This window comes from Musa acuminata, chromosome BXJ1-2 (assembly GCF_036884655.1).
Source record: "Musa acuminata AAA Group cultivar baxijiao chromosome BXJ1-2, Cavendish_Baxijiao_AAA, whole genome shotgun sequence".
Lineage (NCBI taxonomy): Eukaryota > Viridiplantae > Streptophyta > Magnoliopsida > Zingiberales > Musaceae > Musa > Musa acuminata.
In genome coordinates, this window is record NC_088328.1 from 26,528,624 (window position 1) to 26,551,990 (window position 23,367).

General features: G+C 43.4%; 3 protein-coding genes and 1 pseudogene across 6 annotated transcripts; 2 read left to right on the forward strand and 2 right to left on the reverse strand.

Moving 5' to 3' along the window:
* Nucleotides 1-10: 10 nt before the first annotated feature.
* On the reverse strand, nt 11-8,834 carry LOC135605890 (transcription factor PCF6-like). Of its 4 annotated transcripts, none has more exons than XM_065096490.1 (4): nt 8,170-8,834; nt 7,816-7,974; nt 6,239-7,706; nt 11-410 (listed from the first exon to the last, which is right to left on the reverse strand). In XM_065096490.1, the coding sequence occupies exon 3, from the start codon at nt 7,564-7,566 to the stop codon at nt 6,283-6,285; it is 1,284 nt and encodes a 427-aa protein (XP_064952562.1). In that variant the 5' UTR covers nt 7,567-7,706; nt 7,816-7,974; nt 8,170-8,834; the 3' UTR covers nt 11-410; nt 6,239-6,282. The 4 variants fall into 4 exon arrangements, with proteins under 4 accessions (XP_064952562.1, XP_064952556.1, XP_064952553.1 ...); XM_065096484.1 differs by having other exon boundaries at nt 7,816-8,009; XM_065096481.1 differs by having other exon boundaries at nt 7,816-8,834.
* Nucleotides 8,835-12,238: 3,404 nt separating this feature from the next.
* On the reverse strand, nt 12,239-16,177 carry LOC135612970 (pentatricopeptide repeat-containing protein At5g64320, mitochondrial-like; annotated as a pseudogene).
* An 860-nt stretch (nt 16,178-17,037) lies between these two features.
* On the forward strand, nt 17,038-19,573 carry LOC135605907 (protein kinase PINOID-like). Its single transcript, XM_065096513.1, has 2 exons — nt 17,038-18,475; nt 18,549-19,573. The coding sequence occupies exons 1-2, from the start codon at nt 17,868-17,870 to the stop codon at nt 19,267-19,269; spliced, it is 1,329 nt and encodes a 442-aa protein (XP_064952585.1). The 5' UTR covers nt 17,038-17,867; the 3' UTR covers nt 19,270-19,573.
* Nucleotides 19,574-21,479: 1,906 nt separating this feature from the next.
* On the forward strand, nt 21,480-22,403 carry LOC135612975 (CSC1-like protein ERD4). The gene is made up of 2 exons (XM_065109834.1): nt 21,480-21,598; nt 21,682-22,403. The coding sequence occupies exons 1-2, from the start codon at nt 21,590-21,592 to the stop codon at nt 22,063-22,065; spliced, it is 393 nt and encodes a 130-aa protein (XP_064965906.1). The 5' UTR covers nt 21,480-21,589; the 3' UTR covers nt 22,066-22,403.
* The last annotated feature ends 964 nt before the right edge of the window (nt 22,404-23,367 follow it).

The window sequence follows — 23,367 nt, forward strand, 5'->3', positions numbered from 1 at the left end:
ATACTGCTCCTAATAAAAATGAAGGATCATCATGAGAATTTTAGCTCATTTACATCTCTTGCTGTGCCACAGGATGCATTCAACAAATACCATCAGTACAAGCACCAAGAAATAGTTTACAGACAGACTTAGCACTAGATTGGTAATAATTGTGATACACATGCTCCAACTTAAAACAGAGTGTATTGATAGAGCCACCTTCCCTACAAGTGAACAAATTTCACACTGTGACAGCTTTGGATGATCTCCATATCCACTAGGAGAGCATAAGAAAGATGACACTTCACCACAAGGTTTATCCCTCCACCCAGAAGAAGATAACTATAGAAGTGAATGGTTGCTACTGGAGTCATCAATGAGACCAATAATATGTTGCAGGTGGTAATTAGAGAAGGTTTCCATGCTCCTCCCTGCATCATCCATCCATGTGAAGCTTATATTAAGTACACTGGATAATATTGCTCATTAAGTAACTCAAACAGGAACATAGTCTAAAGAACCACAAGATTGATTCTGGGACTGTACTCATTATTATGGTAGCCATATTACCATCAATCAGCATCAAGTCATAAAAATAGTTTATATTATTACCCAGTCTTGATCATATAAACTTATTAGTTTGGATTAAATTGTCTTATAGGAACCACCTAAACAAGGTAGTGCACATGAAGCAAAGATCTTGGGCTGCCCATTTTGGGTTTACTTGACCAAAAATAAATTTGTCATTCAAGACAGTTTATGATATCTACATGTTGTGTCACAGTGAGGCAAGTTTAATGCTGTAGCAATATGGATTAAGCTTAGATCAAATCATAGATTTCATCAGTGAAGCTAAACCTGTCCATTTCCATAGGATAAAACTTACCAGCAATAATATAGAGCTTAGACTCAGTCAAACATCTGGTCATTGCAGGTTTATGTTAACCCCATGATCTCTGACTATTCCACCTTCACACAAGACCAAGCTTCATTTGATATCTTTGATGAAAGAGAAGAAGAATGAAAAATAAAAAAAAAACAAAACAAATAGCCCAACCATGTGCATAATTCTGCACGGTTTAATCTACCCTTGCTCTCTTTTAGTTTTGTGTTTTTTTATTACTCTTTATTACTCATATTGTTTATCTCCATTCTTATTAGGATCACAAGTTAGCTTTAGATATAGGATAGAAAAACTTTTAATTTTGTATTTGGTTGTAAAAGAATTATATGTACTATCTCTTTCTCAACTAGATGAGTTTGTCAATTTTGTTTAATCTAAATTATTAACTAGAAATACTTAGACGATTTCACATTCTGACCTAATATGTTATAGATCATGTGAGTCATAGTCTAATGATAACTTCACACCACTTCTAGTATTTTGACTATATCCATGAGGATACTAAGTTAGCTCTAATATTATTTGTCTTGAATTTGATGAGCTAATCGACTTGTCAATTTTATTAAATTCAAATCACTAGTCAAAATATTTAGGTTAAAATTAATAATAATATATCTATCAAATTTTTATAAGTTATTTTGATATAAAATTAATTAGGATGTTACTATCTCTTTTTCCTTATTAAAACATACAGAGATACTATATTTTCTAACTCTAGCTCATCTCATCTCACAAACCATAAACTGAGTCCTCAACCTACGGGTTTTATTAATTTTTTTAATATAATCAAATCAAATAATTAAGTTAGAAATTAATTTTTTTGTTACTTACCATTATAATTTAGGAAATCTTAATTTATTTCTTTGTTTGTTAATACAAATTAGGAAATAACTATTAAGCATTCGATATCATATTTGTTAGTACATTAAATAGAAATAATTTATATTAAATAAATATAAAAATAAAAAATAAATTTCCTTTAATGGAGGCTCATCATCTCCTATTAAAGGAGAAGAATTTCTCTCCTTCGTTTCTCACTTAGTTGAGCCCAGTAGGAGGAATGAGAAGTTACACCATGTTGACAAGATGTAGGTTTCCCTACCTTACTTGAAAATAAAAGTTTTAATTTTTAGTTTGATTCTTTAAATGTTGAAAGCTAGTTTGAAAATATTTATCAATTCTTTAAATATCAAAATTTTATTGTTGCATTAAAATATGTTGAAGTTTTTATAACATTCTTTGATTCCTGCTTAAGATTTTTATTTTTAAATTTAAACATGTTAAAAATTGACATGTTTTATGTATTAAATATTTAATATTTCTTAGCATTAAAATTTATCTTTAATCTTATCTGGATTAAAATTTTTGTTAGATTAAAATATATTATCTAAAATTTTTGATTTTTTATCTGAAATTTAAAATATGTTATTCTGAATAATTTAAAATTTATTTGACTAGAATATGTTGAAATTATACGTCCATTAAAAATATGATGTCTATTTAAATTTAAAAGGTTATTTCTTTGTATTAAAGCTTATATCATAATCTATATTTTAATGTATTATTATATTTTTGTTTATATAATTATTAGTGAATATATGTTGTAGTACGAAATTGGATATAAATTGGATTGAAATTGCTCACAAGCGTGGCCCAACCCATAAGTCATGCCACAGCCCACTGGTCAGGCCTAGTTAGTAGACCAGACCCAACCCATAAGCTAAGCCCAACCCACGGGTCAAGCTTTGGCCCGTAAGCTAACCAAGTCCAACCATCATGGGCGATCACATGTGACGAACATGATCAGTCCATGGGCCAGAGCTCGGTCAGCTTTGTGTGATGCATATCCAATCATGTGTAATGCACATGACGAGTAGATGGGATGACCCAATCTAGTCTAATATTGTTATTGGATTCAGGGTGATTCCGAATTGATTGACTTATTCAAGTCAATTTAACCTAAATTGAACTTAATCTAGTCTAAATTATACTAGTCTAGGATGGTTCCAGACCACTTAAATGAGGATTAGAGATCGGTTCAGTTAGGTTCTAGTAAATTGAGTTCAATTAGATTGATTGAACTATGGTTAATTTGTATTATTTGATATTGATGATATTTGAAAGAGATATTTTAAATATGTTATTTCATCTCGATATGGATATGATCAGTGTGAGATTATGTTATTTCCCTACCGAGAGCAGGTAGGGCGATTCCTTTCGGGGATTAGCAAGCCGTTAGACGTGACGGTTGAACGATTCCTCCATCCGCTGTTGGGAGGAACGTGTCCCCACTTTAGTGGGTGAGAGATACCACTCCATCCGCTGTTGGGAGTACGATATGAGTTTTCCTTCATTCACTGTTGGGAGAACACAAACTCATCCTTAGGATAAAGCCTCTTCATCCACTGTTGGGGGAGTGCTTCTTCGGGTTTTTGATATACGTCAATGGGATAATTGAATTTTAATCATATATTCATTTTGAGTTGACTTTTGGGGTTCTTATTCAGCGTTGCTGAATTTTTTTTGTTTTTGATTTTCAAAGCAGCCTCCCTCTAGTACTAAATCAGATTCCAGCGAAGAGTGAACATTCCTCTATCGCTAGGTAGAACCATTTGAATGATTCTTGAAGTTAATATAATTATTTTTATTTTTCTACTTGTGATTTGATGAATAAATAAATTATAATAAATATTTATAAATAATAAATAAAATAACATTTATCTACTTACCTATGAACGTATAAAAAGATATTTAAAAAAATGACATTCATAATTGAAAAGAGTTCTGTGATATCAGCAGATTGCTCAAAGATGATGATACTAATCCATACATCTTCACGTTCTTCGAGTTCAAGTAGATTTTAGAAAGGAGAATCATGAGTATCTGGAATTGCTCTTTTCAGCTTTTCTATGAAAATGGTTGGCATGATCCACATTTACATCAAGAAAAGAAAAGGTTCAAAGTTTAAACTCAGAGAACAAATTGAAAAAAGGAGTGCATAATGGATCGTCAGTATAATTCAAATCTTGTAAACATACAATGGCTAGAGTAGAAAGATTGATTTGCATTCACCTCAACCTAAATAAGTGAAAACCAGAGAGAAGTACAAGCAAGGAAAAGTGTACGAAGTAAGAAAAATACGGATAGACCCTTGGAGCAGTGCTTGGTTCTCCTTTTCAAAAATAGTTGACTTTCATCTTTAGTTTCTGAAAATATCTGCACATACCTCAACATAGATTGCTAGAAGTCATTTTACAAAACATATTGATCTCCTAATCATGCCAATTTTAAAGTCTGGATTTCTATTCTTTAACAGACTTGTAGAAAATTTAGAGACTTGCCTACTTTTGACGAACACACATGTTTTCAGAAATCTAGAAATTGAACCATTAGCTTGACCATTCAATAATACATTGTCGATTTTGACAGGGCATCGGTGCGCTCAACCTAATCACAATCACTATTAGAAAAATTTTAGAATGTTAACCTCCCACTTGTTATGTCACTTACCCTTTTTTCTCTCAATTTTGTTGCACCCCATGAGCTAGCTTTCTAGATATTCAGAGCCAACGCTGTAGTAGCTATAATACGACTTGTTGAAAATAGAAATGCACAAATATAGTAAGGATTTGGCACCCAAATGATACTGTGAGGAAGAAAAAAGTATCAAGTGAAGATAAACTCAACTCAAAGACTTTCCAACTAGTGTGGATATGAAGACAGTTCCCTGGGACTCAGTTTATGGTCTCTTTCCTTTCTTCTCACTGCTCTCTCATCTCAGGATACTCTTCCTCGCGATGTAGGACTCTCCAATTTAAGACTTGACAGACTGAATATAACTTCATCGCTTCTAGTACAAGGCTCTTTGATTACAACACAGATGATGATATCATTGTTTAGAACTGCTGTCGGCACTACAAAGTCAATTGCTCTCTATATTTCTTTCTCCCTGTCACTGACTAAAATCCAATCTTCATTTAAACCCTGAAAGACAGCTTGAGCACTAATGCATAGGGATGAAGAGGGATAAAGTTGGTTGATGATTGTTCATTTCTCACTAGTTGCCATCTGTAATCATGAAATATAAATCTCAACCAAAAGAAAGACTTGTATGGTCAATAGTTATTCTCTCTAATATCCCAAAGGAAGGTGATTTGATAATGCTGAAAATAATTGGCATGCAAACACAGTCATCGTTCATGAATCTTTCTCTGGATGTGATGGGAATAGATGAAAGAGAATGGAGTAAAGTAGCATAGAAAAGATATGAACTATCAGTGAAATTTTTGAAGAATATGAAAATTTCATAGATGGTGTGCTACAAGTGCAAAGCCTGAAATGCCAGAATATATATTAGACAAAGCATCAATGACAAGGGATTATTACCAGCATAAAAGCAATGAACCATGAACTCAGCTAATTATTTTAATTAGACTTCTAATGAAGAATTGTATGCTGCTAATCTTGGGTCACTTGGACAAAAATCAGTGACGCATTACTACGTCCTTGTTAGAGTTGTTCTCAATTCTAGTATTTTCTTTTTAGTATCAAGAGACGATTGCTTTATTTAAAGATGCCTATATGAAACCCATAAAGCCCTTATTCTGGCAATATTAATCTCTGCTACATGTTTTTTCCAAGTACCAGACGAGGTATTTTGGCAATCTACAGCTGTTATTTTCTATAGTTGACTATCGCAAGATGTACATTTGACTTCCTTAATCTTACACTGCCTTTGACCAGCCATGTCAAAGCATGAGATTCCTCATCATTCTCGTGGCAATTGAGGATGTCTACTAGATAAACCCATTCAAATAGTATGCCTATGCCTTTATCCTTCTAACAATGCTTCTTTACTTATATTAAACTTTGATTCTGGATTATGGCCCCATGGGACAAAAGAACAGCAGGTCCGGATGCAGTGCAAACTTGGGATACAAAAGAATGCCAGGCTACTGTTGACGTTGTATAGATGGATGGCAGCAACAAGTTTTACCCCTTCAATCGGATTCAGACTTTATAGGTCCTAACATCTCGACAGCTGGTCAATCATAAACAACAAAATGAGGGAACACAGGATTCCAGCATTGCCACCCGTCGATCCACCATTAAAGCTCTCTTCCATGGCGGGCATTGTAAGGTCATAAAAGCTAAGGGAATCTAACTGAGACATGCAACATCGAGAAAAGTTCGTCTCAATTTAACACCTCGATAAAGGAACGTATGACAACAAAACACAACAACCCAAAAAGCTATGCAAAAAAGAGAATGCGGACAAATTTGATTTGATTAAAGTAATAGACCAATGAAATGATCTTCTAGATAGCCAGGAGAGTGGTGGAAATGACTTCTTACCAGTAATGGAGTACGGACAAAAAGCCACCATCTTGCTGATTGTTTCAGCTCTTCCCCTTGCCCTTCAGGTCTGAATGCCGATAGCCATCCCCGTAGTAGAGCTGCAGGCGGCCGTCGAACGCTGCCGGAAGTTGGTTCTCTGCGTTGGCGGCGGCTGCAGCCGAACCGAAGAAGAATTGCAGGTTTGATCCGTCGACGGTAGAAGAGAGCCTCTGTAGGTGGTTGTGACTGTCGTGGTGCAGCTGAGGCAAATGAGCTGGTGAATTGGACTGAAGGGTCCCCCTGTTGAAACCTGCAAGACCCGACGAAATGGAGAAGTTGTGGTTGTAGTTGCCGGTCGCCGCGAAGGGGAAGAGATGGTCCTGCAGGGAAGAGAACTGCTGCATCTCTGGATGGTCGCCGGCGGCAGCAATGTTGAACGACAGCATTCCCGTCGGAGAGCTGTTTCCGAAGTGAGATTGGGAGGAAAACCCTGACGGCAGCGGGTGACTCCTTTGGGACTGGGCAAAGAGACAATCTTGGCCGAAGTAGTCCGCGTTAGAGACTTGCTTCTGAATGCAATTGTGGCTGGAGTTCCCGTCGCCTGCGGCAACAGGGATGGCTCTGTTACTGCCGCCGGTGAGAAGCTCCGTGAAAGAGGAGGTCTGAGGGTTCAGGTTCCGATGATGAGAGGCGACAATGTAGCCGCTATCGTCTCTATCCTCTTTATTCTTTGCTTCTCGTCCTCGTGCTCGCTCCCTGGCCTTGATGCTGCTCTCCGGTCGTGAGAGCGACAAGACGGAGGAGCCTTTGCTGGTATCCGAGGAGCTACTGCAGCCGGATTTGTTCGACGGGTGTTGCTGTTGCTGCTGCTGGTCGTAGCTCGGCTCGACATCTCGATCGGCATTCATCGTCTCGTCCCCACAAGGATCAGGAGGCTTGGGGAAGCAATCGAGGGGAGGGAGCTCATTGATGGCAGCCGCGGCAGCTTTGATTAGCCACTCGATGGCCTTGCTAGGCTGGTCATAGCCGAGGCGGTCTTGAAGGTCGTAGAACTGGATGGCGGTGGAGACGGAAAGGCGGATCCTCCGGTCGCGGAGGCCCTTCGCCGTGTAGACCTTGCTGTGCCGGTCCTTTCCGCCGGAAGCACGCGAAACCCGGAAGATCCTGGACGACGGGTGATGCTGCCAGGGGCCCCAGCGGCTAGTATCAGCTCCTCCTCCACCTTTCCTCTCGCCGTCCTCCTCGTCCTCGTCCTGGTGCTCCGTGCGCCCTATCTTGGCCGCCTGACCGCCATTGCCCGCCGCCCAAGAACGCTTGCAAGCGTGGTTGTTCTCCTCCAATTCCATGTAGCTCTCATGCCTCACCTGGGCGCAATAACGGATCTTTATGGCCTTCTCGACCACTCCTTTCTTATCACCCCCTCTCGATCTCCTTTTTGTATAGGGGTGTCTGAGAGGAGTTATGTCAGCTCTGGGGCGTCGGGTTTCTGAGAATCAGCGGAAGGCTGTCCTTTAGCATTAATGATGATTTCACAATTGTAGTACTCCGAGAGGTTAAGAGAAGAGAGAAGGAGAAACGGAGAGGAAAGGCGAGACCTTTAAACGCTCCGGATCGCCATCGTGGTCGGAGGTGTCAGCTATGACCTGTGGTTGCCTCCTTCCCGCCTCTCTCTCTCTCTCTCCCCCCCCGACCCTCCCTCCCGCTGCTCACCAGGCTGCAGGAAGTCTGCAGTGCAGTGGCAGCTCCCGCAATGACTGCAACCACTTAGGGCAGTATGAGACGCCGAACTCTGGCGAGTTTTTGAGAACGTAACCATGAAAACACGAATCACAAGCAGCAGCCAATTTAATCAAAGTAGCAGCTTTAAAGACGAAACCATACGAGACACGACAGTAAAATGAGCAACGAAGCGAAGCGAAGAAAAGCAAATGCTCGCTTCGAGAACGAACCTGCCTGGAAATCTCAGCGATCAAACACCAATGTTACGCACAAAAATTTTGTCTTTGTCAACTAAACTCGCCTTGCTTCGATCTAATGCTTCGGCTTCCCAGACCTCTCATATCACCCACTCGAACTCCGAGAACCACGAATTCCCACGCTCAAAATCGCTCCTTTTCTCCAGATTCAAATCATGCCAACCCCGATCGACCTGCATTCCTCCAACTCCCATCAAGATCGAAACGACAAACAGCTCCCGCAGCAAATGCCGCCCTCCAGCCTGTAATTATCTTCCAAATGAGACCGGTGCAATGCTACACCCGCGTCGGACAAGAATCCGCCATTACCGGACCTCGATCTCGTCCTCTCCTCCCGCAATCTTCTCGGCGAGGTAAAAGTACCAGCAGCCGTAGTAAGAGTATGATCTAATGGATGGCTCGAGGGCTTAGGTAGGTGTGAGCACGAGTTGGTGGGGCGGAGAGCAAGGGAAGCAAGGATCGGATTGGGGGATAAAAAAATAGTTCTCTTGCTGAGAAATCATAGAATAATTAATCCATCCGAGGAAAAAAAAGGTTGCAGAGATAGAGAGAGCTCGTGGATCGAAACCCTAGGCGTTGCCCTTCGAGCAATCACCGAGCTTATCGGGAAAGCTCGGACACACCGCCGCCCCCTTTCACCTCCTCCCACCCACCTCTTATACTGAGGACACCCCCTCCCATTTACGCCCTGCACTTAAATTTATTTACCGTTCTGCCCTCGACCGTCTCTCCTCTGCATGTGCTATTCGGACACCCGATACCATCCTTGCGAATCACGCTGCGACGCGTCACCCGATAAGCAAAGGTAAGCCTCCCATTAACGGAAAGCGTTACCGCTTCCTCACGGCGCGTTAGCTCCGTACAATAAGAATCGCAGGCAAGTTTCACTTATTAACGATATTACCCTTCTCTTCTTCTCTTCCACTGTTTCGATTTCTTTCCACCAAAACATTCCGCAGTACGCCACTCGATCGGCCACCTGTGACCTGAGATTCAACACCAAGATGGGCCCACATCCAATAACAAGGAAGGTAGGAGGACGGGTATCGCACAACTGGTAGAAAAAGTTTTTTCTGAATTCCTTTTCACAATGTTTTCAGCATAATAAATGCCATAGAGGAAAAATGGTGGCTTATTCTAATAAATTAAAGAGAGGGAGGCTTATTCAATGAAGTCTTTTTCTGGTTAAGCTGATAGGAGGGAATAATTGGCTAACAATAGAACAGGTGGGGAGATCAGATCCTGTACACTGCATATGAATGACATTGATTATATCAGATACTGTTTGTTACCTGTTCAGAAATGAGTTGAGAGGACTGTGTAAGAAAGATTTGTGTGATGTGCAGGCTCCCTGGAGGTCAAAATTATGGTGCTTGCCCAATGATGTCATTCCGCTTGGATATTTGTATCAGACACTGGAGGTGCTGAACTATTCCTGGCAGCTCATTGATTGAGCTTGAAGCTTCTTTCAGAACTCTTACATTCTCACCATCCCTGTTCCTATGGTTTCACTTGGAGAGATTTACTGCAGGTATTGCTTCACCTTGTCCTGTGTAAATCCATCTAATGGTAATGTAGATGATTGAGAAATCAAAGAAGAAGACAAGTAACATATCAGTGCTGCTTCTACTAATGAAATTGTGTTTCTTTTTTCCTTCTCTTTTAATGTGGGAGCTTCTAAGCATTTCTTGTTGTCCAAGTGAATCAGATGGGGACTTTTGCTTGCCTTGTGTTCAAAGAAGACAACCTACAAGCAAATTGCAGCCTCCAGCAAACATGTCATCAGTGACCTGGCAACATATCCTCCTAGTGATTACTGTTTGGCTTCTCTCTGATGTGGACAACTACACAGTTAAAGGGGAATATGAAATGTTCAGAGTAATTACAAGCTGTGTCATTTTGAAATACATTTGTGTTTCAACATATTAAAACAAACTCTTATGATTTCATAATTATTCATACATTAAAAGTGGGAATTGTTACTTCTGAAAATGAAAGCACCCTTATGCTGTTCTCCACTTTTTGATTTTCATCATTTTTTAGTTTTAAAAAACAACAAGTATTTTATGGGAACATAAGGAAGTCCTTAAACATAGCTTTTTCTCATATAAGCCCAGCTAAATCTTGGTAATTTGGTATCTTTATATACAGCAATATTCTCTAACAACTCCATCCATCTAAATGATCAAGTTCATCTGGACCTCATCATATCAGCTTCACCCTCCACCTACCTTGTTATCATGCATGCAAAGGCTTTTCTTGGAGCAGATCAATCCCAACTTGGAAAACAAACCCACATCTTTTAGTTTCGTTCTTAACAAAGAAGCAAATGGTTGTAGGGTCAGTATATGATCATAGAGTGTCAGAAAAGAGTAAGGGAGAGAAACAAGTGAGATGGACAGAGTACCTGTCCTTCCATTCTTTATCTAAGAAACAAAGACTGTAGACAGCATATTACCTCCTTGCTTCTTTTCTAGCTGCAGTCAAAAGAAGAAACATAAGCAGTGATTGCCACTCAGTTTTTTTGTGGTGAGTCTCACGCATCCTCAAGAACAAGGTTTGTGTGTGTGAAGAAGAAGAAGAAGAAAAAGAAGAAGAAGCAGAAGAAGAAGAAGAAGAAGGCTTTTGGTCGTACTTGAGCATGCATGCACCGAGTGATGCTGTGAGGCAACAGGATTACTGCTGTAAAGTGATAGAGATCTGAGAAGAGACAATGTATACGTGTCTCTCTGTCTCCCATCTTTAATCATCAACCTGTAGCAACAGCAATCTGTGACTTCTTGGACTCTTGCTGCCAACTCTGGGGGCTCCCACTCCATAATTTTGAGCCTTTCTGCAACATCACTAGTGGAATGTACATGGAAGGGCAGCAATATAAGGAACTGGAGATCTCAAGTTGGTGGTGATGGCCTTGCAACAGCGGCTACCAATATTTCACTGCACAAGGTGGCACTGCTGGTTGCTATTTGTTGCAGGAAAAGCAAATGGCCTGGGTCAGTGCTTCATGTTCTCACATGGATGGCTCAGGTTCCATGATCTTGATGCTTTGTTTGTCATCCATGGAGTCGCTTCTTTCATGGTCCTGATGAATGCCAAACTTGAAGCTAACACACAAGGACGCACGCTGGTGTTTCTTTCTATGTTCTTCGCAAACTCTGTTTCCATATTACAAGAATTGCAGTTCTAACTCTCTCCAGAGGAATGCGGCGGCATTCACCGCATGTAACTGCGGTTCATGAGAATATGAGGGACATGCGAAGAGCATTTTAGCTTCCAGGGATTGTTGACAGCCAGCAATCATCATTATTCGTCATTTACATTCTTTAAGAAAAACCAAAATGTTTTTTTTAATAACACATAAAAGAATAAACAAAATTGAGAGTTTCCCAATCTTTTCAAAGTTCAGATGATGTATTTTTATGAATCAAACCGACAGATGGTTGGATCAAAGTTATTCTTTTTCGTTTTGTGTTCTTGATGTCTGTGCCCAAGACGAGAAGGAAACGAGGTACGATTGCATTGCCGGAAGCCCGGTGGTTGCCGGAGGAGAGCATGGCATAGTGCAGCACCTACGCAAAGCGAGACACCAAAAAGATTAATGGTCATGAAATCTAGGGTGGGGAGGAGTGATTAGATCATGGAGATGAAGAAGCACATGGATTCATAAATTTAGAAGGCTTTCGATTGGTGAATCGGCAATTGCTAGATTCAACGAAGGATACTTGTCTGGATTTGGTTGGATGGCATTCGGACACGTTTCGTAATTTGGATGGACGACACCTGTACGAAAAGATCTAACATCACCATTCTGTTCCTTCTATCGACAAACATTAGATACCCTGTCGCATGAATCACACTCGTTTATTCAAGTAATCCATGTACTTCAATGATGGATGCTAATGAATCTTGAGGAATGTTTGATCGTAACTTCCTTTTCCTTTTCTAATGATACTAATTTGTGGAAATACTCAAATCTGATCCGACTGTTGTGCAATTATGATATTAAAATAGAACCTCAACTTGAATAAATATTGATCATACATCGAGTTCTCAACTTGAGCATCGAAGGCGGATTTCGTCGAGTTTTGTCTCGACAGAATCGCATTCTTTGATGCACCGATACACAAATTAGGCTCAAGTTAAGATGACCATCGACGACAAGTTAGGAGTAAGTTTAGATCAATCTTGGAAAGAGTTGAATTCGGTTTGAATTCACTTGATTACATGCATGCCAAGTCAAAAGTAGCCATTAAGGGTTTTGGAAAGGTGGAGATGCACTTGTATGAGATACCAGACAGCCTGCAGTGTGGTAGATATGCAATCCCTCGAACCTCCGAGCCGGTCTGCCATGTTCCTTGCTTCCACTAAGCATGCTCTTGATGTGGATATAAATCATAAGATCTGATATGTGGATTCGTCTGTTTCTGTTCTTGTTCTAGTATTGTGTGCTTAGTGTGGATGACCATAGTTCGGATCACGAAAATAACATCTGAACACTTGCTGATCGTCCTCAAACCCCACAGTGAGCAAAAGTCTCTTGCACTATATACTAACCTTTTTGCTGAAAGAGAATGCTGTGATTGGCATGAATCTATATCACAATGTCAGTCACATACTTTGTGAGAACAGTTCAACAACAGCTGTTGTGCTGCAACAAGAAAGAATCTCCCATGAGGTGCAATTTGTGATGGCTTATGAGCTTCATGTTTCTGTTAGAGCTATTTCATGGAGATAAAAAACCTTTGGCATGTGGGCTTGGCCTTTGTTGATTGACAAACTCCAATGAACTACACTTGCCTCATCACTGGAGTATGCATGGATGCAAGACTATTCAGATACTAGTTCTTGGTGTGTTCATGAGTAACATGCTGCAATGCTCCTTGGACAGGTATAATCAAGAGTAAAATCTGGCATCCTTAGGATGGTCTACGCAAGCACTGTGTAAAATAGGATATGGGAGCTCAACCAAGTTCTTGTTTGACCCATGATGAATGATATGTATCAAACACACGATGATGAATTATGAACTCTGGATTTTTATATTGTGCAAAATCTGTATCCATCCCCTGACCTCCAGAAACCGAATTCTTCATTTTGAGGCTGCTGATTCTTTAAGCATGACACCAGTGAGAACCTCTTGAATCAAAGATGGCAGAGAAATATTCCTGATGATGAGGTATGCTTAACCTCTCTCGACAGACTTAATCAGAAGCCTTGCTCCCTCATCCAAATGTCCTGCAATTAGCTAGTTGCTAACTTTTTGACGCAGCTTCACATCAGGTAACGAGTTCCTGTGGAACATTCTGCAGGCCAGATTATATGACTGATGAAATGCCTTTCTTCATATTGCTTTCCATCAAAATTTGGCATGTATAGGTGTCTAACATTGAAGCTACCCTCAAAACCTTGTCAAAGACCTTACAAGCAATTTTGAGTTTACCAAACATGCAAAGCTTCCCAATTACTTGCTTGAATGCAGATCTGAACTTCTTCCTTCCATCTACCTTTCTCATAGTATCTGTGAATAACCATCCTGCAAGTAACAGGCATAGGAGTTAAACCCCTGCAGAGCCTTTTCTTGGCAAGTTCAGTTGCTTTTTCAAGTTAGACTTTCTTTCCCAATGCTGCATCAACAATAATTGTGTGAGTTACAAACTCACTAAGCTACCTGCAGAATGCATGAATAGCTAAGTCATCTCAACCATAGTGGAAAAGAAGAAATTATACCCTGGTATCTAGATGACCAAATCACAAGCCACCTTCAAGTTTTCCCCGTGCCTGCTTCCATGCATAACAAGACTGTCTGCCACAACACTGGGAGTCCACCACTCTTCTTCACTCCTGTTCAACATTTCCAGTGCCTCTGATGAGGATCCAATTCTGCAGAGTCCATTTAGCAAGGAAGTTGTATGTGACAGTAATGGGCTTGCAGCCATTCTTTTGCATGTGCCTCTGCATTTTTCTTGAGTAATCTATCTTCCCTGTGTGGCAAAATCCATTGACCACCGCACTAAATGTCACAGAATCTGGAAGACAGACCCTTGCTAATATCTTATGCACAACTTTTATAGCCTCCTCCATCTTCGCAGCCAGACAATTTGCATTATGACTAACTTTATCAAATGAAACCTTTTTCCTCTGCAGAACATGAATCAAAGTACTGATCTGGTCAGGAAATGGATTAGCCTCACTTTTTCTTCTCTAGCAACTCTCTGACCTTCCCACTCTTTTCTTGATATGCAATAGCTGATCCTGCATGGTGGGCAACCCTTAAAAGACATCTTCCTGATAATTTTCAAAGTCCTGTTGGCATCAGAAAGCCCCTTTATCAAGCAATTATAGGCGAGCACCTAGAAGCAGCCCCAGCTGCTGCATTTGGTCCAAGAACCTCAAAGCCTTCTGCACATGGATCACAGTGTTGCAAATGCAAAGGTTCGGTCCAGAGCCACTTCTGAGCTTTACTGCTCAGCTGTATGAGACCATCAAATGAGCAAACCCTGTGGCTCATCAAAAAGCTTCTGAATAGGCTCTAGCTGTGCAAACTAATTACTGGAGAAGCTTAGTGGCACCAAGTGCTTGAGATGAACATGGCTGGCAACATTATTCCACAGCATGTCATCTAGTTTTGAAACCAATTGGAGGAAGATTTTTTGAGACTGAAAGTGATATACATGGTACATGGCTTCCAAAATAGCCTCACCTAATCATTGTCTCCAGCAACTTCCGATCAACTGAGTCAAAGACAAGTTCAATTTCTAGTCAGAACTTACAATTAAGATTGATCTAAATTAGGTTTTCACAGAGTATCAAACAATGAAGTTAGATTCTTATGAGAAGCACAACCATCAAACTTTCATCAGCTACTTTTCAATTTTACTGATATCTCCTTCTGAAAGATTTGTAAGTGACCTCCTTGAGGAGTTCATTATACTGAATCTGTCTGTAAAGCATGATTAGAGAGGCTTTCAGCACTTGAACTACATGGACAAGAAATAATAGCTTCCTAAGCAAAGACTTAACATTCCAATCAAATATTTCCTGCATTTAACTTTGGCATAAATGCATAATGTTACTATTACAGGTTATGTAGTTATTCCTCTTTTGCAATAACAGGTGGACATTTCCTAACAAATATATGGAGCATCTTTGAAAATTACTAACATTTCAGTATGAAGGTTTAGTGGTTGATGTTGAAGGCCATTCCTGTTGAAGAGAAATTTCTGATCTAAATCCTCTTCCTTTTAGATGCTAATCATGACAGAACAAAGTCAATCTTCTACGAACTACATTGTACTAATTCTCACCGCATGTCATCATCAGGAGTGGCAGTGAAAGACTCTTAGTTGGCCCATAAGAAACAGCATATGGAGGCCATGATTCAACACCATTAAGCCAGTTGACAAGATTCAACATATAATAGCAATAGTAGGTTCTCCAAATCTTACCCACAGTTTCAACTCCGGAAGGGATTGCTTGGAATGATAAAAGCAACCATTATGTTCAGCGTCGTTTCAGCATCTCAGCTGGTAACAGGTATTATGGGAGCTGCAACCCCGTGTTTGGGCAAACCAACAAGCACCTTTCGGATGAGTTGTTGCCATCCCCTTTGGCGATGAGGGGGGCAGCGGCGTGGATCCCCACATGGTGTACTTTTGCCTGGCATTTGCGCGAACAGCTCGGCCTTCACATACTTGGCTGCCCTGACACATCTTATAGCATCATCCCATGACAGCACAAAAAGGAGGAGCATATCTCAGTCATCAAGACATCGATCCCCCATATGGGCTCCTGCGGCGGTCAGTGGAGGAGGGGCCAGCAGCTTAATGCATACGCCGTGCCGCTTGCTGCCGCCGCACATGGCCGTGGGTCACAGGCGGTCGGTGGCACAGCCACAACGTGGGATGCTGTCCGCCAATCCAAGCCAGGATGAAGAGGACATGTGACGCTTGTCCCTGTGTTTCCCACTGTTTGGCGCTAAGCATTACTTCGAGTGGCATTTTGAGAGGCCTTCAAATTATAATTATATATATATATATATATATTGCTTCTTCTCCAATTCATTTTTCCATATTAGAACACAAAAGATAAAAAAAAAATTAAAATTAAAATACTAATATCAATAGTGGTAACATAATAGTAATAGAGATGATGACATAATGACATTACTAAATACAATTATATTTTTTATTATTTAAATTATCATAATTAGATGTGATGAGATGATTGATAATTTGGCTCATTAAAATTACATGAATTAATATCCTAAACATAATTTTAGAGAGAAATGTGAAATCACTAACTTTGGATATATGAATTTTTTGAAAAGCAATTTTTTTTTCCCATGTATCCAAGTCTAACACAGTGTTCTTGGTGTCAAAAGGCTTGTGATTATAAGGTCCCCTATGTTACCAAAAAGAGTAGCCTATCATTGATGGGAAACCACCTTGTCTCTCAAAGTAAACCATGCTATTAATGGGGCAAATCATCAAGAATCCTAATGTCACCCAAACTTAAGATGTTGTCCAATAAAACAGGAAAAAGTTTGCAAAAGTTAATACATGCAACTCAAGTTATGGTGACTATTATAAATGCTACTCATAGAGAGCTCACTGTTACCTTTTCTAGTCCAAATATTATGTCAATGTAAATAAACACATTAGTAATCATCATTTGTTCCCAAGAACAACTTTGGATTAATTTGAACATGAGTTAGATTTCCAACTCCACTCTCCTCTTACTATAATGCACTCTCTTTGACTGGCTGCTGCATCTACAAAAGTGATGCCAACATTGTCATGGATTAAGAATGTGTTCCTCCCCCTCTTTTATTGCTACCCTCCGATATTTATTGTACTGCACCTCTCTCGCTCTCTCTCTCTCTCTCTCTCTCTCTCTCTAGCTCCTCCAAATCACGGTTTTGCCCCTACGCCTGCCGATGCTATCGTACGCATCTTTTGCATGCATACGTCCGCGTCACCTGCGACGTTCTTCTACTCTCGTTAACCCTACGCTCGGTGGTATTCTCCATGTTGCCACTCCCTCACTGCTGTTACGGAAAGCGTCGCGTAACAGATGCTTTTTGAAACGGGAAATGTCGCGTGCTGGCCGCTGGCATAAATAGCTCGGCCGTCACTTCTCCAAGCAACCGGAGGAGGAGGAGGAGAGTGGGGTGAGTGACGGCATCGGAGGTTCTCCGATGGCGGATTCGTGATTCTTAGCTTCGTTGGTGTTCTTTTGTTGACTAAGAGTCGCTGCTGTTTTCCACTTTTGGTTGGGAGGTTGAAGGGAAACGGAGTTTTGGTGCGTTGCCTGCTCTGCGTCCCTGTGTCGGATTCGAAGTATGTGGGCGAGAAAGAAGGTCGGCGAAGGAAGACCGAACGATTCGGAGCTCTTTTGACTCCCTTGTTTCTTTCTTGTTCTAGAGAGCCACTGGAGCGGCGTAGACTAGAATTGCGGCTTTTCTTCACTGCTTTTGGGATTCGGCGAATCGCTGCTCATCTGTTGACGAGAATCGTTTGGGTTGTCCAGAGAAAGATCCAGAGAAGGGTTCTCTTTTACCGGGTTTTTCTTGTGTTCCCCTGTTCCGGTGTTGAAAAAGATTGGATTTTTCCTCCTCCTTTGCGTTTGCTCGCCATATAAGGATCTGCGAATCGGAAGTGGCGGAGCTTAGGATGGATTTGCCGATGTACTCCGACGGCGAGATCGGCTCGGAAGCGCTGAATTCCAGCCAGAGCTCAATGAGCAGCAGCGGCGGCAGCTGCGATGACCGCCACAGTAGCTTCTCCCGCCTCTCCTTCGACGGCGTGGCGGCAGCGGCGGCTCTCGAGCTCCCGTCTGGCGACCGCCCCCTCGCCGCCTGGCGGCTGCCCGCCAAGCCCCACCGCTGGTCGGATCCCTCTTGGGCGGCCATTCGGTCGCGGAACTCCGCCGGCCTACACGCCAATCTTGGCCCCCGGGACTTCAAGATCGTCCGCCGCATTGGGAGCGGCGACATCGGCACCGTCTACCTCTGTCGCCTCCGCGAGGAAGCCTCGGCGTGCGTTTACGCGATGAAGGTGGTGGACAAGCTGGCGCTGGCGAAAAAGAACAAGCTCGAGAGAGCGGCGACCGAGAAGAGGATCCTGCGGGTCCTCGACCACCCCTTTCTTCCCACGCTCTACGCCGACTTCGACGCGTCCCCGCATTACTCTTGCGTGGTGATGGAGTACTGCAGTGGCGGCGACCTCCACACGCTCCGCCACCGCCAGCCCCGCCTCCGCTTCTCCGTTGCGGCCACCAGGTCTGCACCCCTTGCACGGTCGCCGCCACCATATGTTTGCATTGTTTTGGCGCTGATTTCGATTCGTCTGCAGGTTCTACGCGGCGGAGGTGCTGCTTGCGCTGGAGTACCTCCACATGCTTGGCATCGTCTACCGCGACCTCAAGCCCGAGAACATACTCATCCGCTCCGACGGCCACATCATGCTTTCCGACTTCGACCTCTCCCTCGAGTCCACCGCCTCCCCCACCCTCGAACAATTCGACGCCGCTGACGAGGCAGCCTTCGGTGACGACTTCTCCTGCATCCCCTTCCTGGCACGGAGGCCTGCCCGCACTAGCGGGGCGTGCCGGCGGTTCGTAGCGGAGCCGATCAGCGCCCGGTCGGGCTCCTTCGTGGGGACCCATGAGTACGTCGCTCCGGAGGTGGCCTCCGGCCGGCACCACGGCAGCGCCGTCGACTGGTGGGCCTTCGGCGTCCTCCTCTACGAGCTGCTCTACAGCCGAACACCCTTTGCGGGGTCAAACAATGAGTCAACGCTCCGGAACATCGTGAAGCAGCCGCTGACCTTCCCCCCTTCCTCCTCCTCGTGCTCCTCTTCAGCGGCGAGGGACCTGATCACCTGTCTGCTCCTGAAAGACCCAGCCGCCCGCCTTGGCTCGCGCGGCGGCTCCGCCGAGGTCAAAGCACACCCCTTCTTCAAAGGCCTCAACTTCGCCCTCATGCGCTCCCACCGCCCCCCGGTCATCCCCGGCCTAGTCCGGTCCGCCTCGGCCAAGGAGCGTCGCAAACCGGACCGGTTCGACTACTTCTAATTGGACCACTGTCCTTTTTTGTGGGTCCCTTCGAAAGACCACCAGGGCAGAGCTGACACGCGTGGTTTTGTTCAAGCACAGATTGCACCCTCCTCCCCCTTCCGTTGTCGCACAAGTTTTTTGAAGGGAAGAAGGGGAATTATGGATTAACTCGTGTAGGCCTAGGATGTGTTATAGGTGTATACAGTTGTGCAATATGCGTCTTGCAATATCACATATCTCTGCTTATATATATATTTATACATATATATATATTCGATGCTGTTGGATACAATTATTTTGTTGTAATATGCATTACTTGTGACATCGCAATTTCCCATCACATCATGCGATGGTGGCTTGATCAGTACGTGGGGCCATACGTGCCTAATCTGCCAAGCCAGTGGTGCTTTGGGATCCGAGCCATGTTGAGGAGTCTGACCACGTGGCTTAACACGGAGGAAATACCAAATTTAGTACCTGTTTAAATGGCTTTTGCTCGAGCCGAACCTATCAATGGTTGCCGACTACGTGAATCATCGGTGGCCCGATCGAGACGCCTGAGTCGGACCGGACGCATGTCGGCGTCACGTGCGTCGTATTTCGGCCGACCTGACACGTGGGTCGGCCACGTCTCGTGCATGTGAGGGTGAGGCCCCACACGTGCCGCCTGCCGGACCCCGACCGCGACCTGGGTGGGACGTGCCATCCCATCTTTCTTTCTCCCTCTACTATTATATATCGATAACACAACAGTTGCTAATTAAGATACTAATCTCATCGTTTTTACGTGAGACAAAGATTGGACGTGGAGAAGGGCAGACACGAAGCAGTCCTCTGATGGGTGCATGCACCAGTGATAAGTCACAGGCCTCTCACATCACAAAGGCCTTCAGGTCCCTCTCTCTCTCTCGTCATAAATACCTGGATGAGGAGTCCTTACGTTCGTAGGTACGTGACGGCTACGTAAATAAATATTAAATAGGCCGAAGCACCTAGAGAGAGAGAGTACTGCCACCTTTGATGTGAAGCGATGGCCTGGGAACAGAAAAGGTGGTGGTCCGATGACGCCGGAAAGTTTACCTCTGGGGTGAACGTTTGGTGGCGTGGCATTGCATGCAATGGGTCCCGCTGCCTGTGACTGATGGCTCACGTGCCGGTGTCTCTTTTAAGTTCGAAAAGGGTGTCGCATTAGATCAGGATTTCTTATTGTGTGTTGGTCGGAGTCCTTTTTGCATGGGGTGCGGAACAAAGGGAAGTAAATGTACGCAATTATGGACGACGTAAAGCAAAAGCGTGATGAGGGTGCAGCAGTAGGTTCTGCTGCGGCAGGGCTCTTTATGCAAGGATAATAATTGCAAAGCTGCCAATTGTACTCTGTGAAAGTCTGATAATTGGTAGGCGAATCGTAAATCTTAATTGATGGTCAAATTATTGTGCCAGTTTATCCACCAAAATCCTGTTCGAGTTCCAAGATACCTCATTTGCGTGTTGCCACCACCTTTCGTCGTCTCCAGCAGATCCTTCGAGTACAAACAAGAAGACTGCCGTGTGATCCTCTCGTCAGCAGTTGACGGATTCGAGCAAGCAGCCATTTGTAGGGTTCTAAGCTTGCAAAGGTCGACCTATATGCAGTAGCATAGACTAGCACATCACGCTCTAGCTTGACCTTTAGGACCTCCCTTTGAAAACCAAAGATGCGAGAGATGAAGACGGCGACCACCTGATGATCGACGGTGGAGCCCGCCAGGGGCATCGCCTGCGGTGACGTGATCTCGACCAACGGTGAGCGGGAGTCAGCCGAGGCCGACGTCGGCTTGCTGCGGCAGCGTTCGCAGGCAGACCTCGGTGGCGGCGACGACTGCGGCAAGGCACCGAAAGAAGGGAGGAGCAGTTCTATGACTGGTGCCTTAAGTAATGCATGTTGAGCTGGAAATGTTTTGACCTTCAACGGGTGGATTAAACTTTTGCATTTATTGGATATCTCAAGAATTCTCTCCCAACCCCATTTGCAGAGAAAACGATGTGCGGTAAGAACTGAAAGCATGGACGTAACAGGTCACAGTCAACGTAAAACCACTCTGCTCGTAGGCCCGCAAGAGGATAGTTTTCCTGACGTGTGGAGTTCATCGTCCTTCGTCGCGCGGGCATCGTGGAGCAAGGAAGTCAACCTACGGCTTGGACATATAAACAGAGAAAGAGAGGCGAGGGATGACGGGAGTTTGCAGCAATAAGGAAAGCGGGCAGCCATGGAATTCGTCTCCTTCTTGGCGTCGCTGGGGGTGTACTTCCTCGTCTTCGCCGAGTTGATGCTTGTGTTCTCTTGGTTACAGACGAAACCATGCAACAGGTAGCCAATCTCTTTTCCTGCTTCTTGCACGCCCAGACTTCAACCTGCACACAATGATCAGCTCTTGCTTTCTGCCCTTTTAGGTTAACAAAATCTGGAAGGTGAAAGAAGAATGCAGGAAGAAGCTTGCTCGTGCTGAAGGAGTGCTTGCAGAGTCCGGCAGGGGGAACACCTACAGAACTGGCTTCCTGGGTGTTGTGAGCGCAAAATTGGATCCCATCGATCACTGTAACAAGAAGATAAAGGAACTGCTTCCCAAGTTCGAAGCTGAACAACAGATCACTCTCAGAGAGAAACAAGAAGCTGCAGCCCTGGTCTTCTTCAACAGCAGGGTTGCTGCAGTTTTTGCCTCCCAAACCATTCATGCGCAGAAGACCGGTACATGGACTGTGACTGAAGCTGCTGAGCCACGCCAGTTGCTCCGGGCAAATCTGCCGAAGAACTGCAGCCAGATACAGACAAGATAATCTGTTATACATGGGATTGTCTTCCTCACAGTACGCTTCTTCATGATTCCAGTTGCAATCGTCGGCTTGTTTAACTACAATTGTCCAGCAGCGGTATGGGCAGGTCTGGGGGCTTTCCTATCCAAGAAAGAGGGGCTCCCTTCTGAAAGCCAAGCAGTAAGAGCTGGCATCAAGAAGTATTTATACTTCGTTGTGTTCGATGTCTTCCTTGGATTTAGAGTATGGGGGACGTTTTTAGATGCTCTGCAGGGCTTCATCGATCAACCTTCTGACCAGTTTATGCCATTGCTCGGGTTGACCGTGCCCAGAAATTCCAACTTCTTCATCACATTTATTTCTCTGAAGTATGATGCACTTAACTTTTTTTTACTTGATCAATGATACGTTCTGCAAAAATTCTGATGCATCCATCTGATTGGTTTTCCCAGATTCTTCATTTGCAATGGGCTCGAAATCTCACGCTTGTTCCCCTTGATCATCTTCCACTTCAAGAAGAAGTTCCTCTGCAAGACCAAAGCTGAAGTGCCACCAGGTGACCTCGGCTATGCTTCTAGACTTCCCAGTGACATGCTTGTCATCACACTCGTCCTCTGCTACTCAGTGGCAGCTCCCATGATCATTCCATTTGGTGCTGTATACTTTGGCCTCGGATGGCTCATCACAAGGAATCAGGTGAGTGAACCTTGCTCTTCTTGCTTGTGCCATGATCTCTGATAGAGCAAGAAGGATATAACATCATGGAAGATTTGCAGGTGCTGAGGGTTTAGATCCCCAAGTACGAGAGCAAAGGGAGTCTGTGGTCGCCACACTCATCATCTATCATGATAGGATACATTGTGGCATGGAAGAAGTTCTATTTCGGTCCTCTTCTTACTCCCTTGATCTTAATCTCCTTGACATATGGTTATTTATTCGAGAAGCGTTTCTGCGTCTCCTTCCACTGCACTTCTCTTGAAGCAGCGTGCAGGAATGGAGGCGAAACCCCAGACATGGTGTCCATATACGAGGCTTATATTCCACCATGCTTTAGATCAAGGAAGCTCGAGGAGGTCAAACAGGTTGTACATGCTCAATCACGTTGACTGAGATGCACATCAGTTCAATGAAGTTGTCCTCCGCTTGGCGGCAACACGTTTCTTTTGTGCCTCAAAGAACACCGGTGTGTAGCATGAACGCAGTATGTATCCGCCAAGTACAAATGCGTGCAATCTGCCACTAAAATTTTCGTGTAATTATTTGATCCGGCATTATTGAGGCCGTGTAAGCTAATATATATATATATATATATATTACATTACATGT

Excerpts from the sequence above, each read along its gene's own strand:
- LOC135605907 (XM_065096513.1), top strand. The coding sequence starts at position 17,868 with ATGGATTTGCCGATGTACTCCGACGGCGAGATCGGCTCGGAAGCGCTG. Across the intron at positions 18,476-18,548 it reads TTCTCCGTTGCGGCCACCAG|GTTCTACGCGGCGGAGGTGC; the intron begins GTCTGCACCCCT and ends ATTCGTCTGCAG.
- LOC135605890 (XM_065096490.1), bottom strand. The coding sequence starts at position 7,566 with ATGGAATTGGAGGAGAACAACCACGCTTGCAAGCGTTCTTGGGCGGCG.